This window comes from Microtus oregoni, unplaced genomic scaffold (assembly GCF_018167655.1).
Source record: "Microtus oregoni isolate MIOR12 unplaced genomic scaffold, Mior012 000015F_ref0000493, whole genome shotgun sequence".
In the NCBI taxonomy this organism is placed as follows: Eukaryota; Metazoa; Chordata; class Mammalia; order Rodentia; family Cricetidae; genus Microtus; species Microtus oregoni.
In genome coordinates, this window is record NW_024543074.1 from 11,021,038 (window position 1) to 11,044,639 (window position 23,602).

At 44.5% G+C, this 23,602-nt stretch overlaps 1 protein-coding gene across 1 annotated transcript in view; it reads right to left on the reverse strand.

Annotated features, from left to right (window-relative positions):
• LOC121456194 (inactive serine/threonine-protein kinase TEX14-like) overlaps nt 1-23,602 on the reverse strand; it is an 82,513-nt gene that overhangs the window by 44,825 nt on the left and 14,086 nt on the right. The window contains 10 exon segments of the mRNA XM_041664077.1: nt 2,164-2,314; nt 2,855-2,939; nt 2,941-3,043; nt 4,499-4,650; nt 10,800-10,978; nt 12,395-12,518; nt 14,891-15,004; nt 15,611-15,741; nt 17,738-17,819; nt 22,345-22,481. Of these exon segments, the coding sequence (XP_041520011.1) occupies nt 2,164-2,314; nt 2,855-2,939; nt 2,941-3,043; nt 4,499-4,650; nt 10,800-10,978; nt 12,395-12,518; nt 14,891-15,004; nt 15,611-15,741; nt 17,738-17,819; nt 22,345-22,481 (1,258 nt within the window).

Genomic DNA, 23,602 nt, shown 5'->3' on the forward strand with positions numbered 1-23,602 from the left:
GTTGTTGTTTGAGACAGGATCTCTTTGCCTAGCCCTGGTTGTACTGGAACTCACAATCTCACTATGTAGACCAGGCTGGCCTTGAACCCAGAGATCTGCTCGCCTCTGCTTCAGACTCCCAAGTGCTGGGATTGAGGGCTGCCTCTAGACTAGGATTAGGGCGTGTATCATCACACCCAGCCAGCAGAGGATGAAAGGGTATTTCTAATCTAAGTGAAAGTTCCCATTTTGACATCGAATAAGATAGACATTTGGGGCCATGGAGGTCTAATTTCTAAGAATGTTCTCAGCTTCATTTATACTATTTTAAATGTGTTTGACTGACAGAACATTCAAACTCAAGGCTCCTGGATCCTAAGGACTATACCCATGGCTTCCTTTGTGTATTAAATGTGTGACTAAAACAGTTGAGGTGATGCTTTTGGTGAGCATGGGATAAAAGTGGTGGAGACTATTGCCCAAGAAGCTACTGAATCACAGGAAAAATAACTCGAGTTATTGTAAGAATAACTTGAGGGCTGACCCACACATGACTTAAGTTGATAAGGGTACAACTTTCAGGAAATGGGATGAAGGACACAAATAATGAAAATATGGAAGGGGACATTCTGGAAGCTTCCACCCGTCAGAGGAGAGTCCAAGTAAACAGTGATTAGGCTATAATTAAAAGACCTGCCGGGCAGTGGTGGCGCACACCTATAATCCCAGCACTTGGGAGGCAGAGGCAGGTAGATCTCTGTGGGTTCGAGGCCAGCCTGGTCTACGTTCCAACTTGGAAACAAGCTCTGCAACCCCAAGCATCCTCAGTCTCCTCACCTGGAACAGGAGCCATCAAGTGAGTGCCATGACTGAGCGCTTTAAAGAATAAGGTCCCGTTGCTCAGACTGACCCCAAACTTCAGAACTCAAGTGATACTCCTATCTCACATTCCCAAATCGTGGGATTACAAATCCATATCACTGTGCCAAGCTGGTCAGCAGATAGGACTTTTACATTTTTTAAATTATTTTTGTGGGGCTGGAGAGATGGCTCAGAGGTTAACAGCACTGGCTGCTTTTCCAGAGGTCCTGAGTTCAATCCTAGCAACCATCTATAAGATCTCACGCCCTCTTCTGACCTGCAGATGTACATGTAGACAGAGCCTCATATACATAAAATATATAATAATCTTTTTTAAAGTTATTTTTCTTTTCTAAGCAATTAGATAAATTCCTATGACTGATCATACTATAAATTCAGTTACTATTAAGTTCTGCATATAACCCTTGTGTTTATATAGCCTAAAAGATTTAACTTAATAATTTTAAGGATCTTAGCTTTTTCCTAAAGTACCCATCTTTTTTCAGCACAGGTTATATATACAGTTTAAAAGAGACAGTGTCCATGTGATTCACAAAAAAGTAAACTGATGATACCCAGTGGAGTGGCATTTGCCTATAACTCCAGCATTTGGAAGACTTAAGACAGAAGGACTGAGCATTCAAGACCAGCCTAGGCTGTGAGACTCTATCTTTAATAAAACCAAAAACAGGGCTGGAGAAGTGACTCATCAGTTAAGAGCACTGGCTGCTCTTCCAGAGGACCTGGGTTCAATTCCCAGCACCTAGATGGTGGATCACAACCCAATATATAGCTCTTCTGGATTCCCTGAGCATCAGGTATGACTGCTGGTGCACAGGCATACATGCAGACAAAATACTCATAAAATATAAATAAATCTATCTTTTAAAAAAAAGAGCCAATGAGACATCTCAGTAGCAAGCTTGATTACCATGACCAGAGAGACCTGACACCAGAAGTTGTCTTTTTTTTTTTTTTAATAAAATGTGGTCTATCTCAGAGTGGGTATCCACCATCTGTTGGATGAAAGGTGGATGTATCTCACAATGTGTATCCACCATTTGTGAGTTTCCTTTTTGTTTGTTGTTTGTTTTTATTTATTATATATACAATGGTCTGCCTGCATGTGTCCCTGCAGACAGAAGTTGGCACCAGATCTTATTACAGGTGTTTGTGAGCCACCATATGGTTGCTGGGAATTGAACTCAGGACCTCTGGAATAGCAGTCAATGCTCTTAACCTCTGAGCCATCTCTCCAGCCCCCACAGTTGTCTTCTAACTCCACACATGCATAACAGCATGCTTTGTGTGTTCAAGTCATACCCATTTCCTTTAGCTCTTTGATGTCCAAGTCTGGAATGTCCTTTTGATATTCTGAAGTTAGTCCTAGATGGGGGTTAACATCTGCATGGGCTTCATAGCTCTGCATTCTGGGGCTCTCAGTTGGCTGAGTTTTCTGAGCTCCAAGAAACTCCTACAACAAAACATTGTCAATGACACATCTCAATTCATACAAATGCTATCTGTGCTTTTAGAAACATAAATATCTCAAATATCTCTTTCTTTCTCTTATTAGACTGGCCATCAATCCTAATTAGCTGGTTTATTATTAGTCCACTCCTGCCATTCACTTTATCTTTATTATACCCTACAACTTCTCCAGATCTCGCCTCAATTCTCTGACGCATTCTCTAAGTTAAACAGAGAGGCTTTCCTCAGCAATACAGTATAATAAAACAAGGCTTTCCAAAACTTTGGGGACTTTTTGAGAACTAGTCATAGTATGTACCTCTACACTAGCTTTGAACTTTCTATGTAGTCTAGGAAAATCTTGAACTCCTGATCCTACTTCAGTATCCCATCCCCAACCCATGTCCTCACACGACATAAATCTTCAGGCATGCACCACTGTCCTCAATTCCAAACATTGTTAAAACTTGGGCCTCTAGCTTCCTGGTCTCTAACCCAATGAAGTAGGTAGCAGAAACAAACTTCTCCCAATTTTAGGGCTTGCCTTTAAGTCATTCTTTAGAATATACCGAATATCTTGTAGGTTCATTGTTCGATTTTTCTGCTTGGCGTGGATACCTGATTTAACGATCATAGTAAGGTTCCGGAAGCCTGACATCCGCTTCTAAATAACTTCCCAAGGCTATGGTTTCTTTAATAACTGAGCCATCCAAGCCATTCCAGGGTATGTTGTCTATAAGTAAAAAGTAATAGATAGGAATAAGATTAAGACAGAAGAAAATCACTGATTTTCTTCAGTGATGTATTCACAAGTAAGTTGCCTGTGTCTCTGTAATAACCTCTTGCCCATGTTCCTGTAAACAACCCTAATGGAACTCACGGGGTCATGGAAAAAGACAAACAGACATGAAAGTAGAAAGGGACTAGTTGTGACTGAGTGAGGTGGGGCAAAAGTGGGTAATGTAGGGGCTGGAGAGATGGCTCAGCAGTTAAGAGCACTGGCTGCTCTTCCAGAGGATCCAGGTTCAATTCCTATCACCCACATTGCTGCTTACAATCATCAGTAACCTTACTTCCAGGGATCCAATGCCCTCTTCTGGGTACTGCAGGCACTAGGTGCACAGATATGCATGTAGACAAAATACACATACACACAAAATAAAATTAAAAATAGAAAGAGCAAGGAGGGTGAATATGATCAAAATATATTATATATATATATGTATAAAAACATCATAAAGCCAATTACCATATATAATTAATATATGATAATAAAACATTTAAAAATACGGAATAACACAGAGAAATAATAGAAAGAAAAAATAAATCAGGAGTGGTTAAGAATTTAGTCGATTCAGTTGGTCCCTTTAAACATTACCTTCTTCCCCCAGAGAAACCACCTGGCCCAATTATGGACAAGGAGTCACTTAACCTATATAGCAGGGAAATCCCTCTGACACAGAAAATAGTTAGTGTCAGCTTCCTGCATACATGGGTGTCCCTAGTAGACTTGGAGACAAGCTAATGCTTGGGCATCAGGCTGAGTAGATCATGAATTCATCTCCTGAAGAGTGCAATTTTGCCTCTAGGATTCCAAACATCAAAGGGGCAGCTGACTCTGCCTACTTCCTCACTTGAATGTGGTGTTATATGTGTGTATGCATACGGATATGTCCGTCTCTCTCGAAGGAGTCCTTTTGTCTTCAGTTATGTGAGTACTTTATTCAAAGTCATGTAGGTTTCAAGGGGCTTTCATTTTCTTCAAGTGACATCAGGTATGCATCTACCATTTCCTATTTTCGCTTAAGTGCTTTATCAATAGCGGGAAGATCTATGGGCTTTTCTGAGTTGTAAATAGTTAAAGGAAGATTTCTTGGAAACTACCTTGGTGTCTAATAAGCACAAAGAAGATCCTTGAAGCCAGGTGTAGTGCTGCATGCTTTTATTCCCAGAACTCAGTAGGCAGAGGCAAACTGTCTAAGTTTGAAGCCAGCCTGGTCTACATAGCTAGTTCCAGGAAAGTCGGGGCTACATGTTAGAAAAGCAGACAAATATACAAACAAACAAAGATCCTTCAGGATTTTTTTCTTTAAGTTCTGAATTTTCATAAAACTAAGTAATTCCTGGGGGGAAATCTCTAACCTAAAAATAAGGACTTGGATCAACTTTGAATATACACATCGATCACCTGTTAAAATTTCTTGTATGATCATGGAAAAGCTGTAGATGTCTGACTTCACAGTGGCCGCCTTCTGTAGGATCACTTCTGGAGCAGCCCAGTTGTAGAGCTGGGTGGGGAGGGGCACTCGCGTCACGTCCCTGTGTGTGCCACTGTCCTGGCTATGGAAGGAAACACAAGGCCGAGTTTCCCTTAAGGAGTTGTTGCAATCACCACATAGCGCACGTAAACACTTTCCTATGAGTTACCAATCTCCTGGAGCTTCCGCTAATTCAGCTAAACAGAGTTACCATACACTGCCTCAGAGTTCTCCCAATACATACAATTCCTTATCATCCCTGCTTGACTGGCCCTACCTCCCCTAGTTTATGTGGCCACTCCCCACTCCACTCAAACCACAGGGGCCATCGTCCACTTGCACTAGGAAGACATTCCCACTTCCACTCCATATGAGCAGTTCCTCCTGCCTGACATGTTCAGTAACTGGCTGTTTCTTGTGGCCAAGACATTAATTTGAAAGTTGCCTCTGCTAGGCAGTGGCAATGCATGCCTTTGATCCAGCACTCAGGAGGCAGAGACAGGCAGATCTCTGTGAGTTCGGAGCCAGCCTGGTCTACAAGAACTAGTTCCAGGACAGCTAGGGCTACACAGAGAAACCCTGTCTTGAAAAACCAAAAAAGAAAAAGAAAAAAAGAAAAGAAAAGAAAAGGAAAAGAAAGAGAGAAAGTAAGTTGCCTCCTTAGGGAGCCCTTCCCTGATAATCTACTTTAAAAGTAGTACTGTTTTATTAGCTGCAGAATAGTTATAACTTAAGTTTATTCTTATTATATCTTGCATTCAGCTCTCTGAGAGTAGCCACATTTTTCCCCCTCTGGAAAACCATGGTACCTCCTGAATCAGGTGTTTGCACTTGGCATTGTATTTTTGGAAGCTTCATTCAGGTTGTTTTGAGATACGGAAATCTACGGGCTAAAGTGTAAATATAGAGAAAAATAAAAATGTGACGGGCTAAGGGAAAGTGCTTCATTTCACCGAGGCTGGGACCCCTGCGGCTGCTAAAGCTAAGTTCAATCTCAAAGTGTCTCTGAGTCTTCATTTCACAGACCTTCTTGAACCTACACACTTGCACTGCATTACCCGCAACATGCAGGGTTTGACCTCAGGTTGTCAGACTAATGGCAAAGCCTTTATCCTATAAGGCCCAGACTGGCATAAAACACACAGAGAGCCACATACCTCTTTCCTGAGTGCTGGGATTAAAGAGGTGCACCACGACACCTGGCCTATGACTTCTTTTCTGAGATCAAGTCCTCTGGGGAATGAGCCCTTTCAGTCCATCAAAGTTCACTGATTTGCGTAAACAGTTATCTTTCCAACCAAACATCTTAAGAGCCAAGTCAGACTACCATAAATGTCCCCCAGGCCAACAAGAGGCCTCAGGGTGAAGTGAAGTCAGTACTGACTACCCATGGCTGTCATGGTATTCAAATGAAATTATGGATGTGGCAACACTCTGTGGGCATAAAGTACTCATTCCACCAAGTAAGACATAATATGGCCATAATGGCAAGCATTTGGTAAAGGTCTGATGAGTGCTCACTGATAATTATCCTGGGGCTGGGAACAGAGATCAGTTGGTAGAGTGCATGCACAGCGGGTAAGAAACCCGAGCTCACGCTCCAGCACTAGCACACCTGGAACCCAAGCACCTCAGAGGTACAGCAAAGGACCTGGGTTAAATTCCCAGCACATGTAGGTTACAACTGCCCATAACTCTAGCTCCAGGAGTCCAACTCCCTCTTCTGGTCTTTGTGGACACCAGGCATGCACATGATACACACATATACATACATGTGGGCAAAATGCTCATACATAAAATAAAAACAATTTTTGAACTGTTACTAGAAGGGCAAAGGCCAGGGAGATGGATGACACATGCCTATATTCCCATGTGGTGGTGTACATGAGAGCTGCCCCACAGGCTCATATGTTTGAATGCTTGGTCCCCAGTTGGTGAAGCTGTCAGGGAGAGATTAGGAGGCATGGACCAGTTGGAGGAGGTGAGTCACTGGGGAGGCTGGTCTTTAGGTCTCAGAAGACTGGCACAATTCCCAGTGCTCTCTCCTCCTCCTTGTGGATCAAGCTATGAGCTCTCAGCTGTTGCTGCCGCCATGCCTTTGCCCCTCCATTGTGGGCTAACGCTCTGAAACTGTAAGCCAATTAAACACTTTCTTTTCTAAATCACCTTGCTTATGGTGCTCTGTCACAGCAACAGAAAATTAACTAATACTCGGGAGGCAGATAAATCTCTGTGAGTGCAAGACCAGTCTGGTCTGGCATAAGCATAAATTTTAGAAGCTAGGATGGGCTTCTCAGATTGATGTTTCTATCAGTGAGATTTTTTAAATGATATTTTAATTAATTCCTTCAGAATTTTTATACATTGCATTTTTGTCATATTCCCCCACCTCCACAGTTCTCTGTCCATCCAGCACGCCATTGACAGAGAGCAGTGAACTCAGGAAATCATGAATTAGAAAATACGATCTTAGTTTTTATTTGTATCACTAAACGATAAACTGGGAAACTGTGTATTGTGATATGCAGACATATTTTTTTTTCTTTGGTTTTTCGAGACAGGGTTTCTCTGTGGCTTTGGAGCCTGTCCGGGAACTAGCTCTGTAGACCAGTCTCATCTCGAACTCACAGAGATCCACCTGCCTCTGCCTCCTGAGTGCTGGGATTAAAGGCGTGCGCCACCATCGCCCGGCCCATATTTATTTTTTTGCAGACATATTTAATACACAAACATTTATATATTTAATGTATAAATTTGAATATTCACTATATAATTATATAGTAACATAAATTACATTAGTACCACAAAAGTCAACAGTTCTTTTTTTGGCTATGATTTTGTTTTATGGGGGAACTGGGAATCAAACACAGACCCTCATGCGTGCTAGATAAGTGCTCTTCATCAGCTATCCCCCAAAAGGCAATGGGTATTCTATTGTCTAAAGCATATTTGGGGGAAACTACCATGCTTCCTTTCAAGCTGGGCATTTCTCCAAAGGACCACAGGCCTCTTGGGCTCAGGTTAGGTCCGAGCAAAGGACGAGTCATAACCAGAATTCAAATCCTTTCCTTTTTATTCTTACTTTTTTCTCTTCCAGCCTTCCTTCTCAAGTGCTCACTTACCGTATGAGAGGCCCTGTGTGTCATGCCAACATGGAAAAGGGCTGGAGTGGTGCTGAGGAAGAGAGACTTCTGTTCTGGCTGCCACTGTAGGGCAGTGAAGTTTTATGGAATTCAGTTTTTGCATTCTATTTGGGTATAACTCTATGTGACAGCACATGCAGGATCAAGTGGTGTACTAATCTAAAGATTCAGTTGAGGGGCTGGAGAGATGGCTCAGAGGTTAAGAGCACTGACTGCTCTTCCTGAGGTCCTGCGTTCAATTCCCAGCAACCACATGGTGGCTCACAATAAATGAGATCTGGTGCCCTCTTTGGGGCAGCAAACATATAGACAGACAGAACACTGTATACATAATAAATAAATAAATAAATAAATCTTTAAAAAAAAAAAAAGAATCAGTTGAGGAATTAAGAGTAGAAAAAAGCCTGCTGCATCCCTTTCATGCCCGGAGATGGAATGTTACTATTGGCAAGGTGTTAAACTAATGAGCCCAAATACAGAGTTACCCAAAATAAATGCAGAATTGAGAGTTATCTGGACTCATGGTTCATCAACTTACATTACAAAAGAACGTATACTGTTGCAGCTATGATGACTTCCTGATTGCCATTTCTGCCTGAAGTTCCATAGAGATCAGCAAGCCCAAATCTCACACTATTTCTATCATGCCCAGTATGTCCTTCATCAACTCTAGCTAACCCTTACCCTTCTGACCTTCCTTCGGAAGGCAGAGAAGCTTTTCTTACCAGGACTAAGAAGATCAAAGAAGAAATCTTCTCAAGGTTTGGCCTGCTCAAGGTAATCGAGGTTGATGGTAAAACTGCCTTGTTACTCAGAAAAGTCAGGGCATAGGTAAGACTGGGAAAAATTGCATACAGACCCCAGAGCTCAGGACAGGTAAAAAGGATAAATAAAGACCCTTACCAAATTAGCCTTTGGAATCTGGCACTAGAGACTGGGTACAGCTCCTTCCCCTAGCCCTGTTCTGTGTACGAAACACCCCGTCTCAGCTTGGACTAACCCCCTATGAGATCCAATATGGGGGACCCCCCTCTTAGTTTCCTAAGGCCCCTCATGACCCATTTGCTCACAAACCCCATCTGCAGGCGCGGTTGAAGGCTCTCCAGATCTCCGAGCCCAGGCATAGAGACCCCTGGCCACCCTGATACCTGGAAATCTCGCGTTCGTTCCAGAATTGATGCCTGGGGTATATCCGGAGGGACATGAGGAAAGCTGCAGCACCCCACAGCCAGAACAGCAGCTGCCCGCTCATACCTGCAATCCATGCCTCCTCAAGCCCTTGCTTTGATACCCCTGCCCTCACCCCTGATTTCTGTCAACTAGTGGCAGAGCTAGCCTCCTGGGATATCCGAGATACATATCCCCCACAGCTGCCCCTGGAGGCTGGCAACACGGGGGTTCAGACATCTCCCCCACTTGTCTCCCAGGGGCGAGAAGCGGGACTGTCTCCATGGGTGTCGGGAAGGACTTGGGACATAAAATGGTATTTATCTGACCAGAGCCTGCTGCTGCAGGCCAGACTAGACCCTCCCTAAGGAGGCCCTAGCTATCCCTGCTGCTGTCCGCTGGACTAAGCTACTCTCCCTGCTTCTCTGCTGGCACCTCCCAACACCAGCCCGGGCACCCGGAAATCTCACACCCATTCCAGGTTGGCGATTCTGTGTATGTTCAGAGACACCGGTCCCAGAACCTTAAACCTCGCTGGAGGGGACCCTACACCTACTGCCCTCAAAGTGGACGGTATTGCAGCCTGGATGCATGCATCTCACGTCAAGCCTGCACCTTCACAGGACGACCCAGGACCATCCAAATAAAAGCTTCAACGTACCCAAAATCCTCTCAAGGAGGCCTGACTCTGCCAGGCTTGCTGATCTTTGCCCTGATGTTTAATCTGGACCCTGACTAACTTTGAGACTGGGCAAGCCTTAAAGCTAGCCACTGGAGTTCATCCCCTAAATACCTGGTTCCCCCAGCTAACTTTTGACCTGTGTTTAGCAAATTACTCCTGGGAGGATACTGAGCAAACCCCCAGAAACTTTTATCCTGTATACAAACATTCTGAATGAAATATTTGTCCGGGGGGGAAAGCAAACTCTGCAGTATGGGGGGAGGGCTAAAATATTTTAATGTGCTGCCTGGGGATGTAAAACCAATGTCAATGTCTCCTGGTTGAGGGTTAACAAAAAGGACTTAGTCTCTTTCACCCGTACCACACCAGAAAAAAAAAAAATCTAAAATCACAATCACTTTCACTGAGAAAAAAAAGAGCTAACCAGTTAACACGCAATACTTGGGGTTTATAGTTATATGATCCAGGAAGGAAAGACATAGGGATTCTGTTCACCCTGTGAGTTGTTGTAACACCTCCAATGACCATAGTACTAGGACCCAACTTGGTATTACCTGACCAGGGCCAGCTAGCCCTAGCTGCGGTAGCACCCCTTTCCAGGGCCCTGGGCTCCACTCCTAGTCCTAAAAACCCTTCTAAAACTCCTGCTTCACTGCTGGCAAGCTCTAATACAGGCCTCAGTGGAAAAGGTTCCTGACAGCAAGCCTGATGACTTGAATTGCCCTCCCCTCCCCTCTTTCCCTCCCTCCCTTCCTCCCCCCACGCACACAAAAAATGCAAAATAATTTTTGTTTGTTGGTTTTTCGAGACAGGGTTTCTCTGTAGCTTTGGAGCCTGTCCTGGAACTAGCTCTTGTAGACCAGGCTGGCCTCGAACTCACAGAGATCCGCCTGTCTCTGTCTCCCAAGTGCTGGGATTAAAGGCATGTGCCACTGCCCAACTGCAAAACCAATTTTTAAGCAATCTAACTATAGCCTTTGCAAACAGCTTCTCTCTCTCTCTCTCTCTCTCTCTCTCTCACACACACACACACACACACACACACACACACACACACAGAACGCAAAACAAACTTAAACAGCCTTTGCAAATAGCCTTTGAATTTGGTAAATCTTTCTGTGCTGACAGACAGTTTTCCCACCAATTAGGAAACCTGAACACATTAGATTTCAGCACTATAACAAAGGTCTCCCAGGGAGTCCCTCTTCAGAAAGAAACTACACGGGAGGCTCTATCTACCTTTCCATCATGTATTCCAGGTTGGTCAGTCTTGCTTCCCCTGCAGAGACAATGTGGACAGCATAGGAGCTAAGGGAGCGATGGACAAAGCCTCGGGAATGGAGGTAGATCAAGGCATCGGCGATCTGGAGCAGTAAGTGCACAATCACTTCCATGTGCAACACTGGGAACTGGGACCTCTGCAAGCAAGAGAGAAAGTTCCAAAACCAAAAGGAAAGACCTCCTGGTGTCATTTCCAAAGTCTCTTCATTTGATTCTCACACTTCCTGGTATTCTCATTCAGCAGATGGGGAGCCTAAATGTCAGTGAGGTTAAGTGACTTCAGATCTATAGTTCCACTGATCCAGGCTGCTGCCTCTAAACCGCAGCTCCTTTCCTACAGGTGAGCTGCTTTATATAATGACGCATTAGAAGAAAGTACTCTAAACTTGGTATGAGCATTCCAGCTTAACCTGGGAAACTGCCAGTAAAGCTGCCCTGGCACCTCCCTAACCAGCACTGTGGCTGGGAGAACCTGGAAGCTCAAAGGACTCTACAAGTTGCAGAGAATCAACTCAGCTTCCAGCCCCATCAGATGAAAAGAAAGACTCTCTGCAGGGTCTCTTTACTCCCAGCCACAGCATTTAGAAGAAGGCCACGGAGAAAGAGCTCCTGGAAGTCATATCCTGGCGAAAGAACACTAAGCTACAAGATGATGGAAGATATTCCTTCACCCCAAGGAAATCTGAGAGGTGAAAAGGAAAGCAATAAAGGTCTCTATGTAACAAACCAGGACAGAGCACAAGTAAGATGTAGGGAAAAGAACCTGTGGCCAATGGCTCAGCCAGAATTGCATTAATGTTTCTGGTTCTGTTGAGCTATTGAAGAGCTGATTTAAAAAAAAAAAAAAAAAACCAAAGGCACAAGACTGAGAAGCCAGGAATTGCGGCACATCCAGCACTTAGGAGGCTGAGTGGTAGGAAGGTCATGAGTTTGAGGCTAGTCATGGTTACACAGTTAAGCCTGTCTCAAAACAAAATAAAACAAGGCCAACTAGATGGCTCAGCAGGTAAGGGCGGCTGTGATTTAAGTCTGACGACCTGCTTTTGTTACCCAGAACCACATAAAGGTGGAAGGGAGAACCAACTCTACAAAGTTATCCTCTGATCTATAACTGTGGAATGTTATGCACCACCCCCTGATAAATTTGTTTAATGAAAGAAGGAAAAAGAGGAAGACTATTATTGTATCATGGCCAGTGAAGTGGCTCAGAGGTAAAGAAAGGTAAGTTTGCTACCAAGCGTGGTGACCTGAATTCATTTCCTGGAACCCTCGGCAGAAGGCGAGCACGCCTTCCAACAAGCTGTCTTCTGACTTCCATAGGAATAACACAGACAGACAAGACATACAAATCAATTGACCAACCAATGTGAAAAAAATTAAATCACATTAGTTCAACATTTGCTTATCAGTCTTATCTGGCATGTTACACCACAAGCAATACATAAAAATAATTTACAGATTCATCTCCTAAATGAGAACTCTGCAAAAATGGCAGGGAAGAGGGCAGGGAGAAGAGTAAGGCAGCTGGGGAAATCTATAGAAAGACCATTTACTCGTTCATGGAGGACACTGAACAGGGTGCCGACTGTGATACGCTCATACACCAGGCGAATTTTCTTCAGGTCCTGGGACAAACATACTGCCATCAGCTGCAGCAGGTTAGGGTGCCGCAGGTTGCTACAAAAGATAAAAATCTTCATTAGGGACACGGCAGAGGAGAGCATGATGAAAACACAGGTGATATTCTTTATGTCATTTGAACACATTCTAAACAAATTCCACTTATAGCGGGCATGGTGGCTCAACCTATAATCTCAGTACTCAGGAGACGGAAGCAGGAGAGGCTCAAGTTCATCCTCGGCTACACAGTGAGCTCAAGTCCAGTCTGCGATGCATGAGATCTTGTCTCAAAACAAACACAGCACAGAAAAACAAAAGCGAACAAATCACAACTTATATACATCATTTTTTTTAGAAAATAAAATGAGTTCTGGAAGGGAAGACATCTATTGGAAGATGCTGAAAGTTTAAGAGTTATCAGTGGTGCTGGGCAGTGGTGGCACATGCCTTTAATCCCAGCACTCACAAGGCAGAGGCAGGCGGATCTCTGTGAGTTCAAGGCCAGCCTGGTCTACAAGAGCAAGTTCCAGGAAAGGAACCAAAAGCTACGGAGAAACCCTGTCTTTTTTTTTTTTTAAGATTTATTATGTATACTGTATTCTGCCTGCACATATGCCTGAAGAGGGCACCAGATCTCATTATGGATGGTTGTGAGCCACCATGTGGTTGCTGGGAATTGAACTCAGGACCTTTGGAAGAGCAGCCAGTGCTCTTAACCACTGAGCCATCTCTCCAGCCCAAAACCCTGTCTTGAAAAACAAAAACAAAAAAGAAAGAAAAAGGCTGAAATAAAAGAAAAAAATGCAGACTGAGCAAGCTAGCAGCACTCCTCCATGGCCTCTACAGCAGCTCCTGCCCTGTTTGAGTTCCTGTCCTGGCTTCCTTCAATGACGAACAGCTATATGGAAGTGTAAACTAAATAAACCCTTTCTTCCCCAACTTTCTTTTTGGTCATGATGTTTTATCACAGCAATAGAAACCCTGACCGAGAGCCTGCGTAAGCTGCATACATCATCTCAGAAACACACCCTCCTACTCACTTTAGAAAAGCAGTAACCAAGCCAGGCAGTGATGGAGCACACCTTTAAGCCCAGCACTTGGGAGGCAGAGGCAGGTGGATCTCTGTGAATTCAAGGGAAACCTGGTCTACAGAGTGGGTTCTAGGACAGCCAGGACAGCCAGGACAGCTACACAAAGAAATCCTATCTCTGACAAACGACAAGAACTGGAGAGATGGCTCAGTGGTTAAGAGCACTGACTGTTCTTCCAGAGGACCCAAGTTCAATTCCCAGCAACCACATAGTGGTTTACAACATAGTGCTCTCTTCTGGGGTGCAGGCACACATGCAGGCAGAAAGAATACTGTATACATAATAAATCTTTTAAAAAAATTTTTAAAAATTAAAAAAAAAACACAGGAATCAATGGTAGAATTTTCCTAGAAAGTTGGTAGCCAAAGTCACATACCTACCCAGCATCACGTCAAAGCACACACCATGCCTACCTACCTGTGTAGGTCATTCAGGCTAGCTTCTTCAAAACAAGGGTTTATTCAGGAGCTAGCTCAGTGGCCTGGTATGAAATCATGAACCCAGTGTCTGACTCACCAAGACCTAAATAACATAACTCTAGAACTTCAGGAAGCCTTTGGAACTGAGATTCATGTCCTCAGTAGTCGAGATGTGGTTCTTATGGAGTGCTATGCTCTATGAAAGCAGGACAGTCATTTGCTCTCCAGATGGGTACCAGTTCCCAAATGGAGCAGGCCTCAGGGGCCACAGCAGAAAAATCAAATGGTTCTGGAGCCTGTTCATCTGAAGACATGAAGTTATGGGACAGATGACAGAATTGAGCCCCTTACCATCACAATCCACACTCCTCATACTAATCATTAGTGTAGGGCCCAGGTCTGCCCTTGTTCTGGGTGCATTTGCGAGGACAGTTTCTGGTCAGCTAACTAAGCAACCTGTTTGTTCCTGGGTTCTCCCTGCCCCGCCTGGTGATTAGCTGTATGGCATTGTTTCCATTGTTAATATGGTAATTTCCCACCTGCGTGGGCAGAGATCCTTGTGCAGCAGTTAGATACTTAAGGATTCCCCCAAGTCTGAATAAAGGGCATTGGGCTGATCTCCTTTCGAATGACCCTGGTCTCTTTGTGTGTTCTTTCAATCTCCAGGCCCTTGCCTGACTCGCGTATGGTACAGTGTCGCGAACTGTACCGAGGGTGTAACACAAAATTGGGTGTTACACATTAGTCCCTCTTTCTCTTCATAAGTGTTGTTGTTTGGAGATAGGGTTTCTCTGTGTAACAGCCCTGGCTGTCCTGGAAGTCACTTTGTAGACCAGGCTAACCTTGAACTCAAGATTAAAGACGAGAGTCACCACCACCCACCAGCCCTATTGTAGGTCTTGTACCTGGTTCTTCTTACCTGCTGTGCTCCTGCTCAGCAATCAACAAATCAGCCAATCTCAGTCTGCTACAACGAGGGTGGGTGGGGAGGTTCAATTCCTTCACTGTGACTCTGCTCCTGTTCCACACTAGGCTAAAAGAGGCGGAGATAGTGCCAAGAGAGGGGTTGAGCAGTCATTGCTTCCGTGAACCAGGTTTCCTTCCCACGGACCCAGAAACCAGGCTCACGCAGCATCCCTACTATCCCTTAGGGGGCTGGATCCCCCCCCCCCACCAACTCCCAGGGTTTAAAGCAGCCTGGAGAATTAAGCGAGGAGGCAAAAGTCACGGAAGAATTCAAGGGAAGAGAATAATCTGGTAAGGTTTTTCTGTTAGACAGTGGTGACAGCAGTGTGGCTGATGGATAGGGCAGTGGTGATCGGAGAAGAGAGAATAGTTACGAGGCTGTTAGGACAGACAGGAGCCAGCTGTTCTCTGGATAGGAGCTAATTCATAAAGTCTATGGACAGTCTGCTTGTCACAACCGAGGGGACCATGGACAGCTGCTAAAGACCCAGTGTGCAGAGATCAGGCTCATTCCTGAACATCCTACAAAGCACAGGTCTGACCACAGCTAAGAATCTATCCAAAAAATGTGCAGTGAGAAACCCTAATTTACACCTATGAGTTCTGTTTGAGGAGAAGCTATCAATCCACAGGAAGCTACTCTTCCCAGGGGACACTGTCCACTCCCACTTACTTGGTCATGACCATGTAGGGGCCACTGAAGAAAGAAAAGGTAGGCTCATCATCAGCTTGAATCACTTCCTTTTCTCCAATTACTGGAAGAGATCCTGGATATGTGAGCTGCATCCCTGGAGTGAGATAAAACTGAAACCAAGGAATAGCTTCAAAATGGGAGGGAAAAAACGGGAAAGCAAAATACCTGCAGAATCTTGTCACTTTTGCGTAGAGCTGTTCCTTACTTAGTAAATACACCTATGTACTATCTTTGTTGGTGATGTTTGACTGATCTTTGAGACATGGTCTTACCATGTAGCCCAGGCTGGTCACAAACTCGAAGGGATCTGCCTGCCTGCCTGCCTTCCAAGTGTTGGGATTAAAGGTGTGCACCACCATGCCCAGTTGTACTACCTGTTTTTGAGTAAGATCTCCATATGCAGCTCACATAAACTTCAAATGCATGATCTCCCTGCCCCGACCTCTGGAGGACTGAGATTATAGGAATTACCATCTCATGTAACTTTGGCCTTACTTTTTACAATGACACATTCTTCTAAAGGGTAGGGTCATAGGCATGATCCTACATGATCCACAACTGACTTTATACTATTTTGAATCTTGTAATATTCTTTCCCTTTTCTGAGGTGGTTCACAGACAGAAGTCCGACATCTTGCCTGTAGTGATATGACTGGGACTAAGGGGATTGTGGTAGTCTGAATGAGAATGATGTTTGGCCCCCAGTTACTAGAGCTATTTGAAAAGGATTAGGAGATGTGGTCTTATTGGAGGAGGTTTGTCACTCACTAAAGGTAGGTTCTGGGGTTTCAAAAACTCACTCCATTTCCAGTCAGCTCTCTCAGTTTTCTGTCTTGTGTTTGTGGGCCAGATGTAAGCTCTCAGCTAGTGCTCTTGCAGCATGCCCACCTGCCAGATGTAAGCTCTCAGCTAGCGCTCTTGCAGCATGCTCTCCTGCCAGATGTAAGCTCTCAGCTAGCGCTCTTGCAGCATGCTCTCCTGCCGGTTGCCATGCTCCCTACCATAATGGTCATGCACTCTAAGCTTCTGGAACCATGAGCCCCCAGAAGAAATGCTTTCTTTTCTAAGTTGCCTTGATTATGCTGTTTTGTCATGGCAATAGAAATGTAGCAAACAGGCAGTGGTGGCGCACGCCTTTAATCCCAGCACTGGGAGACAGAGGCAGGCGGATCTCTGTGAGTTCAAGGCCAGCCTGCTCTACAGAGTTAGTTCCAGGACAGGCTCCAAAAGCTACAGAGAAACCCTGCCTCAGAAAACCAAAAATAAATAAATAAAAATAAACTTTTTTTAAAAAAGAAATGTAGCAAAGACAGAGACCTATAGTGACCTCTCCAGAATTGAGGTCTAGGTGAGCAAAAGTGAACATAACGTGTGCTGAGGAAACAGCATAGTAAAGCATCTGCATATCATGCCAGACATCCTGGTTTCACCCTCGGTGGAGGGAAAAAAGCCAGAATTATTTTTGCCTTCATCCTCACCCCCAAGACAATAGAGACTAGAAAAGCAAAGATAATTTATTCACCCACCAATGTTCCCTAGTGGGGTCACGTTCTACACACTTCCTATCTTGCCAGAGTCATTCAAATGAATTCTATATGGTGTTTATCATTTATCGGTAAGGACAGGAACACTAAGAAATATCTTTCCTACAATGAAAAAGAGCAAAGAAGAAAAAATACTCGGAGGCTAGGAGGGAGGAATTGAGGGCTGGGATCACATACAATTCAGTGACAAAGCACTTGCTTAGGATACAAGAGCACTTAGAAGTTTCTCATAAAGGTCCCAGACCCTCTCCCTTAATAAAGAGACAGAAAACTGTTCCAGCTCTATGGGGTTGCTCCCCAATGACCTTGTACAGGTTTAATAAGTACAGCTGAAATGCTTTTAATGAATTGAGGAATGTTTTGAGGACAAATAGTATCTCCAAATAGGGCAGTTTGCACCTGTGATCCCAGTGCTGGGAAGCTGACACAGGACTGCTCTAAGTTTGAGAGCCTACCTCAAACCATGCCCAAAACAGAGAAGAGCTGAGTAAGGTGGAGAGATGTGGTCATATGATTCTCTAGCTAGACCAGCAAACCTCGGCTATGAGTAGCAACCTCTTACCTTTCCAAAGCCAAAGCTGTAGATATTTTGGGCAGAAATGATTCCAGGTTTCAGCTGTCGGTTAGGAGAACTATTTGGACTCCTAGAAACATTTAAAGGAGAAAAAGTAAGAATTTATCATTCATATCCAAAGGGAAAGCACTAACCCAAGATTTGAAGACTGTGTTAATTGTTGTCATAGTCAGCTTCAGCCATCAACCTGCCACAAACCTAGAGTCACTTGTAAACAGAGCCATCAATTAACAACCTCTCCAGACCAGAGTGGCCTGTGACCAGGCCTGTGGGTCATTTCTTACTTTTTGAGTTGCGGGGGCGGGGGAGTGGTTCAAGGCAGGGGTTTCTCTGTGTAGCCCTGACTATCCTAGAACTTGTAGAACAAGCTAGCCGCAAACTCTGCCTGCCTCTGCCTCTCGAATGCTGGAATTAAAGGCGTGTGCCACCACCACCCGGCTGTGGGTCATTTCTCAATTGCTAACTGATGCAGGAGGGCCCAGCCCACTGTGTGTAGAGCCATTCCCAGGGACGTGAAGCTGAATAAGCCACTGGGAACAAGTACACAGCGTTCCTCCCCGGTGCCTGCCTCTGCCCCTGCTGGAGCTCATGCTGTGATGTTCCTCAGTGTCGGACTGCGATTAGGAAGCATAAACCAGATAAACATTTCCTCATCAATCTGATTTTGTTATGATACTTATCACAGAAACAGAAAACAAGCTAAGGCAGCTGTCTTTGCACTACTGACCTTTTTTATTTTGTCAGGTCTTTTTATGTAGCCCAGGCTGAGATCTTCTACCCACTCCTCAAGTGCTGGCACTGAGAAGCACAGGTTCTTTTGGAAGTATTACTTTGGTTGATATAAGAACTTAAAAGAAAATTCTTTCAGCAGCTAAGAGCACTGATTGCTTTTCCCAAAACCCACATCACAGCTCCAGTTCCAGGAGATTTGATACCTTTATACCAATGCACACAAAATAAAGTTAAATAAATTATTAAAAAATTAAAAGTTAGGGCTGGAGAGATGGCTTAGAGGTTAAGAGCATTGCCCGCTCTTCCAAAGGTCCTGAGTTCAATTCCCAGCAACCACATGGTGGCTCACAACCATCTGTAATGAGATATGGTACCCTCTTCTGGCCTCTAGGCATACACACAGACAGAATATTGTATACATAATAAATAAATAAATAATTTTTAAAAAATTCAGAAGAAAACTCAAGGACAATTTGTTGAAGTTTGAAAAAACAAAATAAAAAAACAGGACAGGCAAGTTGGAGAACTCTGCAACTTCACTGGGGGAGACAGATGAGAGGAAAAAAGAAATTAGTGATGTTTTCTCTCTGCTTTAGAAAGGATATTGTGGGGCATGGATTATGCTAGAGGAATCGGACACATGCATGGATTATGTTCAATATGGTGCCCAAGAAGAAGCATCTGGCTGCAAATGCCCTTTTTTGTTCCCTTTCCCTGCCTAGCAGCTCTACAAGAATTACAGCTGTGCACATCATGCCAAGCTTGACTTCTTGTTGAGAGTATAATTGTTTGCCAGGCATGATGCTCACATCTGGAACCCTGACCCTTGGGAAGCCGAGACAAGTGGACTACTATGGGTTGGAGGACAGAAGGGGCTAAGTACGAGATCCCCGACTTAACAAGAAAGAAAGGAAAAAAGAACAAAAAAATTTTTTTTCTTTTTGAGACAGGGTTTCTCTGTGTAGCCCTGGCTGTCCTGGAATTCTGTTCTGTAGACCAGGCTGGCCTGGAACTCAGAGATCTGTCTGCCTCTGCCTCCTGAGTGCCACCATACCATGCTGAGTCCTGTCTTTTTATTTTTTTTTATTTATTGTTTTTTAGGTGTATGGGTGCTTTGCCTGCATATATGTCTGTGCAGCACGTGCATGCTGAACACAGATCCCCTGGTCTGGAGTCACGGGCAGTTGTTGGCTGCCATAGAATCCCAGTCCTTTACAAGAGCAACCAATGCTCTTAGCCACTGAGCCGTCTCTCCAGCCACCAAACAATTCTTTTCTTTTCTTTCTTAGACAGGGTTTCTCTGTGTGTAGCTCTGGCTGTCCTGGAACTTGCTCTGTAGACCAGGCTGGCCTCAAAATCACAGAGATCCCCTGCTTCTGCCTCCCAGGTGCTGGGACTAAAGGCGTGTGCCACCATGCCCATCCTGTCTTTTTATATTATTATTAAAGAGGATTACCTTAAAGGGCTTGGGAAAAGCAAGCTAGTGCATTCCTATAATCCCAACACCTAATAGGCTAAAGTAAGAGACCCATGGATGCTTTGAGGCTAACCCAGGCTACACAGAAAGATCCAAGTCAGCACAGGCTACAGAGCTTAGCACTTAGGAGGTAGAAGCAGAGGATCCAGAGTTTAAGGTCATCCTTAGTCATATATCAAGTTTGAACCAGCCAAGGCTACATGAGACCCTATCACAAAAAGGAGGGGGAGACTTTGGGCAGCTGAGAGTGGTAGTACACACTGTAATTCCAGCATCTGAGAGGCTGAGGCAAGAGGAACTCAACTTTGAAGCCATCCTGACCTAGTGAGTTTAAGGCCAACCTGGACAAAGTTGTACATGTCTGTAGCCCCAATCCTTGGGAGGTAAAGACAGGATCCAGAGTTCAAGGCCATCTTCTGCCACGTAGCAAACTGGAGGCCAGCCTGAGTTATGGGAGTAGGGATGACAAAGGACAGTGGTTATCGACAGGCAGTGATGGCACATAGTGGCAGCAACTGGCACTGAGGTGGATGGCTGTGTGTTCTTCCTGCCAACAGCCACACAGAAAAACAGCGAACACTTCACTATCTTAGCACAGGGGCCAGGGTAATTTTCTCTGTATTCCAACCTTAGTACATGTATAACCAAATGAACATAACTAGTTGACTTTTGAATTATGAAATGAGATGGTGTAATAGACACCCTCTGAGGGAGGACCTGGGATTCTCACCTCCTGGTATTTACACCCTCACATTTCATTCCAGGCTACTCTGCTGATTCAGTAGGATATTGCAGAAATAATGGACTGAGTTACTTGGGTGGAGGAAGGATGGCTCAGTGGATAAAGGTGATTGCCACTGAGTTTGATGACCAGAGTTTGATCTCCAAGGTCCACATGGTGGGGAGAGAATGGACTCCCACAGGTTGTCATGCGTGATGGCACATGCACATGCACACACTCAATAAGATATGATGAGTCACCACCAAAGTAAGATCTATCCTGACTTTTGTCCTGATCTCTGTTGGTTCACTGGTTCCGGGGGAACTTTGAGGACATTCAATCAGTCACCCGTGATCCAATCCTAACAATAACGTGCCGGTCATGTTAGTGTGTCATTTTAGAACTGAACCCCCATTTAGGTAAGACTTCAGATGATGGCACCCCCCTCCCAACCCATTCTCTGATTCCTGACCCACAGAAAATGTGTGAAATCTGAAATAGTGTTAAATTTGAGAAGTGATTCATCATGTATCAATAGACACTAATAACGGTCAGAGCTGGAAAGACTGTTGTAATAGGAGTGGCGGGGCTGCGTCCCCAGCACCCCGGCTGCCTCACTAGCTTATGCCCTGAAATAACAACACACAAACTGTATTCATTTAAACACTGCTTGACCCATTATATCTATCCTCTTCCCGGCTAACTCTTGCACCTGGACTAGCCCATTTCTAATAATCTGTATATAGCACCCCAAGGTGCGCTTACTGGGAAGATTCTAGCCTACGTCCATCCTGGGTCTGAGCTTCATCGCGTGTGTCTCAGAGAGCAGAGCAATCGCATCTGGAGAGGGGAGCATGGTGTCTCTCAGCTCACTTCCTCTTCCTCCCAGCATTCTGTTCTGTTTACTTCTCCCACCTATGTTTTAACCTATCAGGGCCAAGCAGTTTCTTTATTGCTTAACCAATGAAATCAGCAGATTGATATATGACACTCCCATATCAAAAGACTCTCAAAGCATATCTTCCACAACTTTTCATTTTACAGATGGGAAAAACACAGCCTAAAGAGGGGGATCTGCTAGCCTACGAATGGACAGAGGACGTCTGCAAGGACTAGACATAAATGTTGCTCATCCAGCGCTGGTCTTCCCACTATTACACTCAAACCACCTGCACACCAGGGTCCCATCGACTCAAATTTGACTGGAAACAGTAACAGTGCCTTATAGTTCTCTAGCTTTTAAGAGGTTGGCACTGTGTCAGGCACGCAACGGATGCTCAGCTGATGGTTCAGCAGTTTCAACTAGGACTGAATGAAAACTAGTCTGCTGCCAGGTGTGATGGCACATACCTTTAATCTCAGCACTCAGAAGCAGGCAGGCTGATTTCTGAGTTCGAGTCAGCTTGGTCAGAACAGTGAATTCCAAGACAGTCAAGGCTATGTAGAAAGACCATGACTCAAAACCCAGAAAAATAAAAGTGGGTGGGGGGAGGAAGGAGGAGGAGGAGGAAGAATGTTATAATTCGGCTCTTGGAAATACTATAGATCCTATCTTCTTTAGTGATTCAGCAGTGACAGGCTTTCCCCTTCTGCTTCAACCTGTTATGCTGTTAAAGACCCACAAGGCTCCCGTCAGGAGAGCTGAAGCGGATGGAGACTGCTCACCCCTGGATGAGGCTACCAAACCAGGGTGGGCTGCAGATGAGGCGCTGAGGAGAGTCTATCTTCTTTAGGAGGTCATAGGAGAAGCCTTGGATGATAGCCTTCATGTGTGAAGTGCAACGCTGCATGAACTCCACCATCTGCAACACACAACGGAGACACTCAGTGCTGACACTGTCCGGGGATGGAGGCATCAACATGCAGAGGAGGAGCCGAGCGCTCTCAACAGGAAAATCTCTGGAACGGGAAACGCCTTGGTGATTTTCTACAGATATAAAATGTTTTCATGGAGAAAACCTGCCAACCATTTCCTACAGTTATGTCCTACAATGGATGAGAAAGCTGAGGCAGGGGAGTGTAAACCAGAGGCAGGGCAGGAGCTATGCAAGGAAGTGCTGGCACTCTGCTATTTTGTTTTATATCTGATGTGTTATTAAAACAACAAAACATATCATTAAGCATATTAAACATAAAACATACCATAAAACATTAAACATACCACAGGATAAAGGAGGTGGCTTAGTTGGTACCTGCCATGTAAGGAAGAGGACCTGAGTTCAGAGTCCCAGGACCCACATGAGAAGTTGTCTGTGACTCTGGTACTGGGGGTGGAGGACATCAGGGGAAGGGAGACAGGCAGACTATAGCTCAATGGTCAGGCCTATTAGCCTGGTTCAATGAAAGATCCTGTCTCAAAAATCAAAGACGGAGGGCTGAAGAAAGGGCTCAGTGGTTAAAAGTACTTGCTGTTCAGTCGTCCAGAGGACCTGGGTTTGATCTCCCGCACCCACATGGCAGAACCAACTTGTGAAAGTTTTCCTCCAACCTCCATACTCACACCAAGGTACACACACATTATAAATACACAATAAACAGTAACAACAAAGGAAAAGACATGCTTTTAAAATCTAAAAGGATGGGACTGAAGAGATGGTTCAGTGGTTAAGAACACTGGCTACTCTTTCCAGAAGACCAAGGATCTAATTTCCAGCACCCACATGGCAGCTTACAACTGTCTGTAACTCCAGTTCCAGGGGAATTGGCACCCTCACATAGATACAAGTGCAGACAAAATCACCAATGTAAATAAAAGTATTTTTTAAAAAGTTGAAAAGATAAAAAAATTAAGATGTTGAATGATTAAGCAAAGACACCTGACATCTATCTCTGGCCTCCACAAGCACTTATTTGTTTCAATTCAGGTCTCTAATGTCCAGTGTTAATGCTAACACTACCATAGAGTTTGTTCTGATCTCAGGGA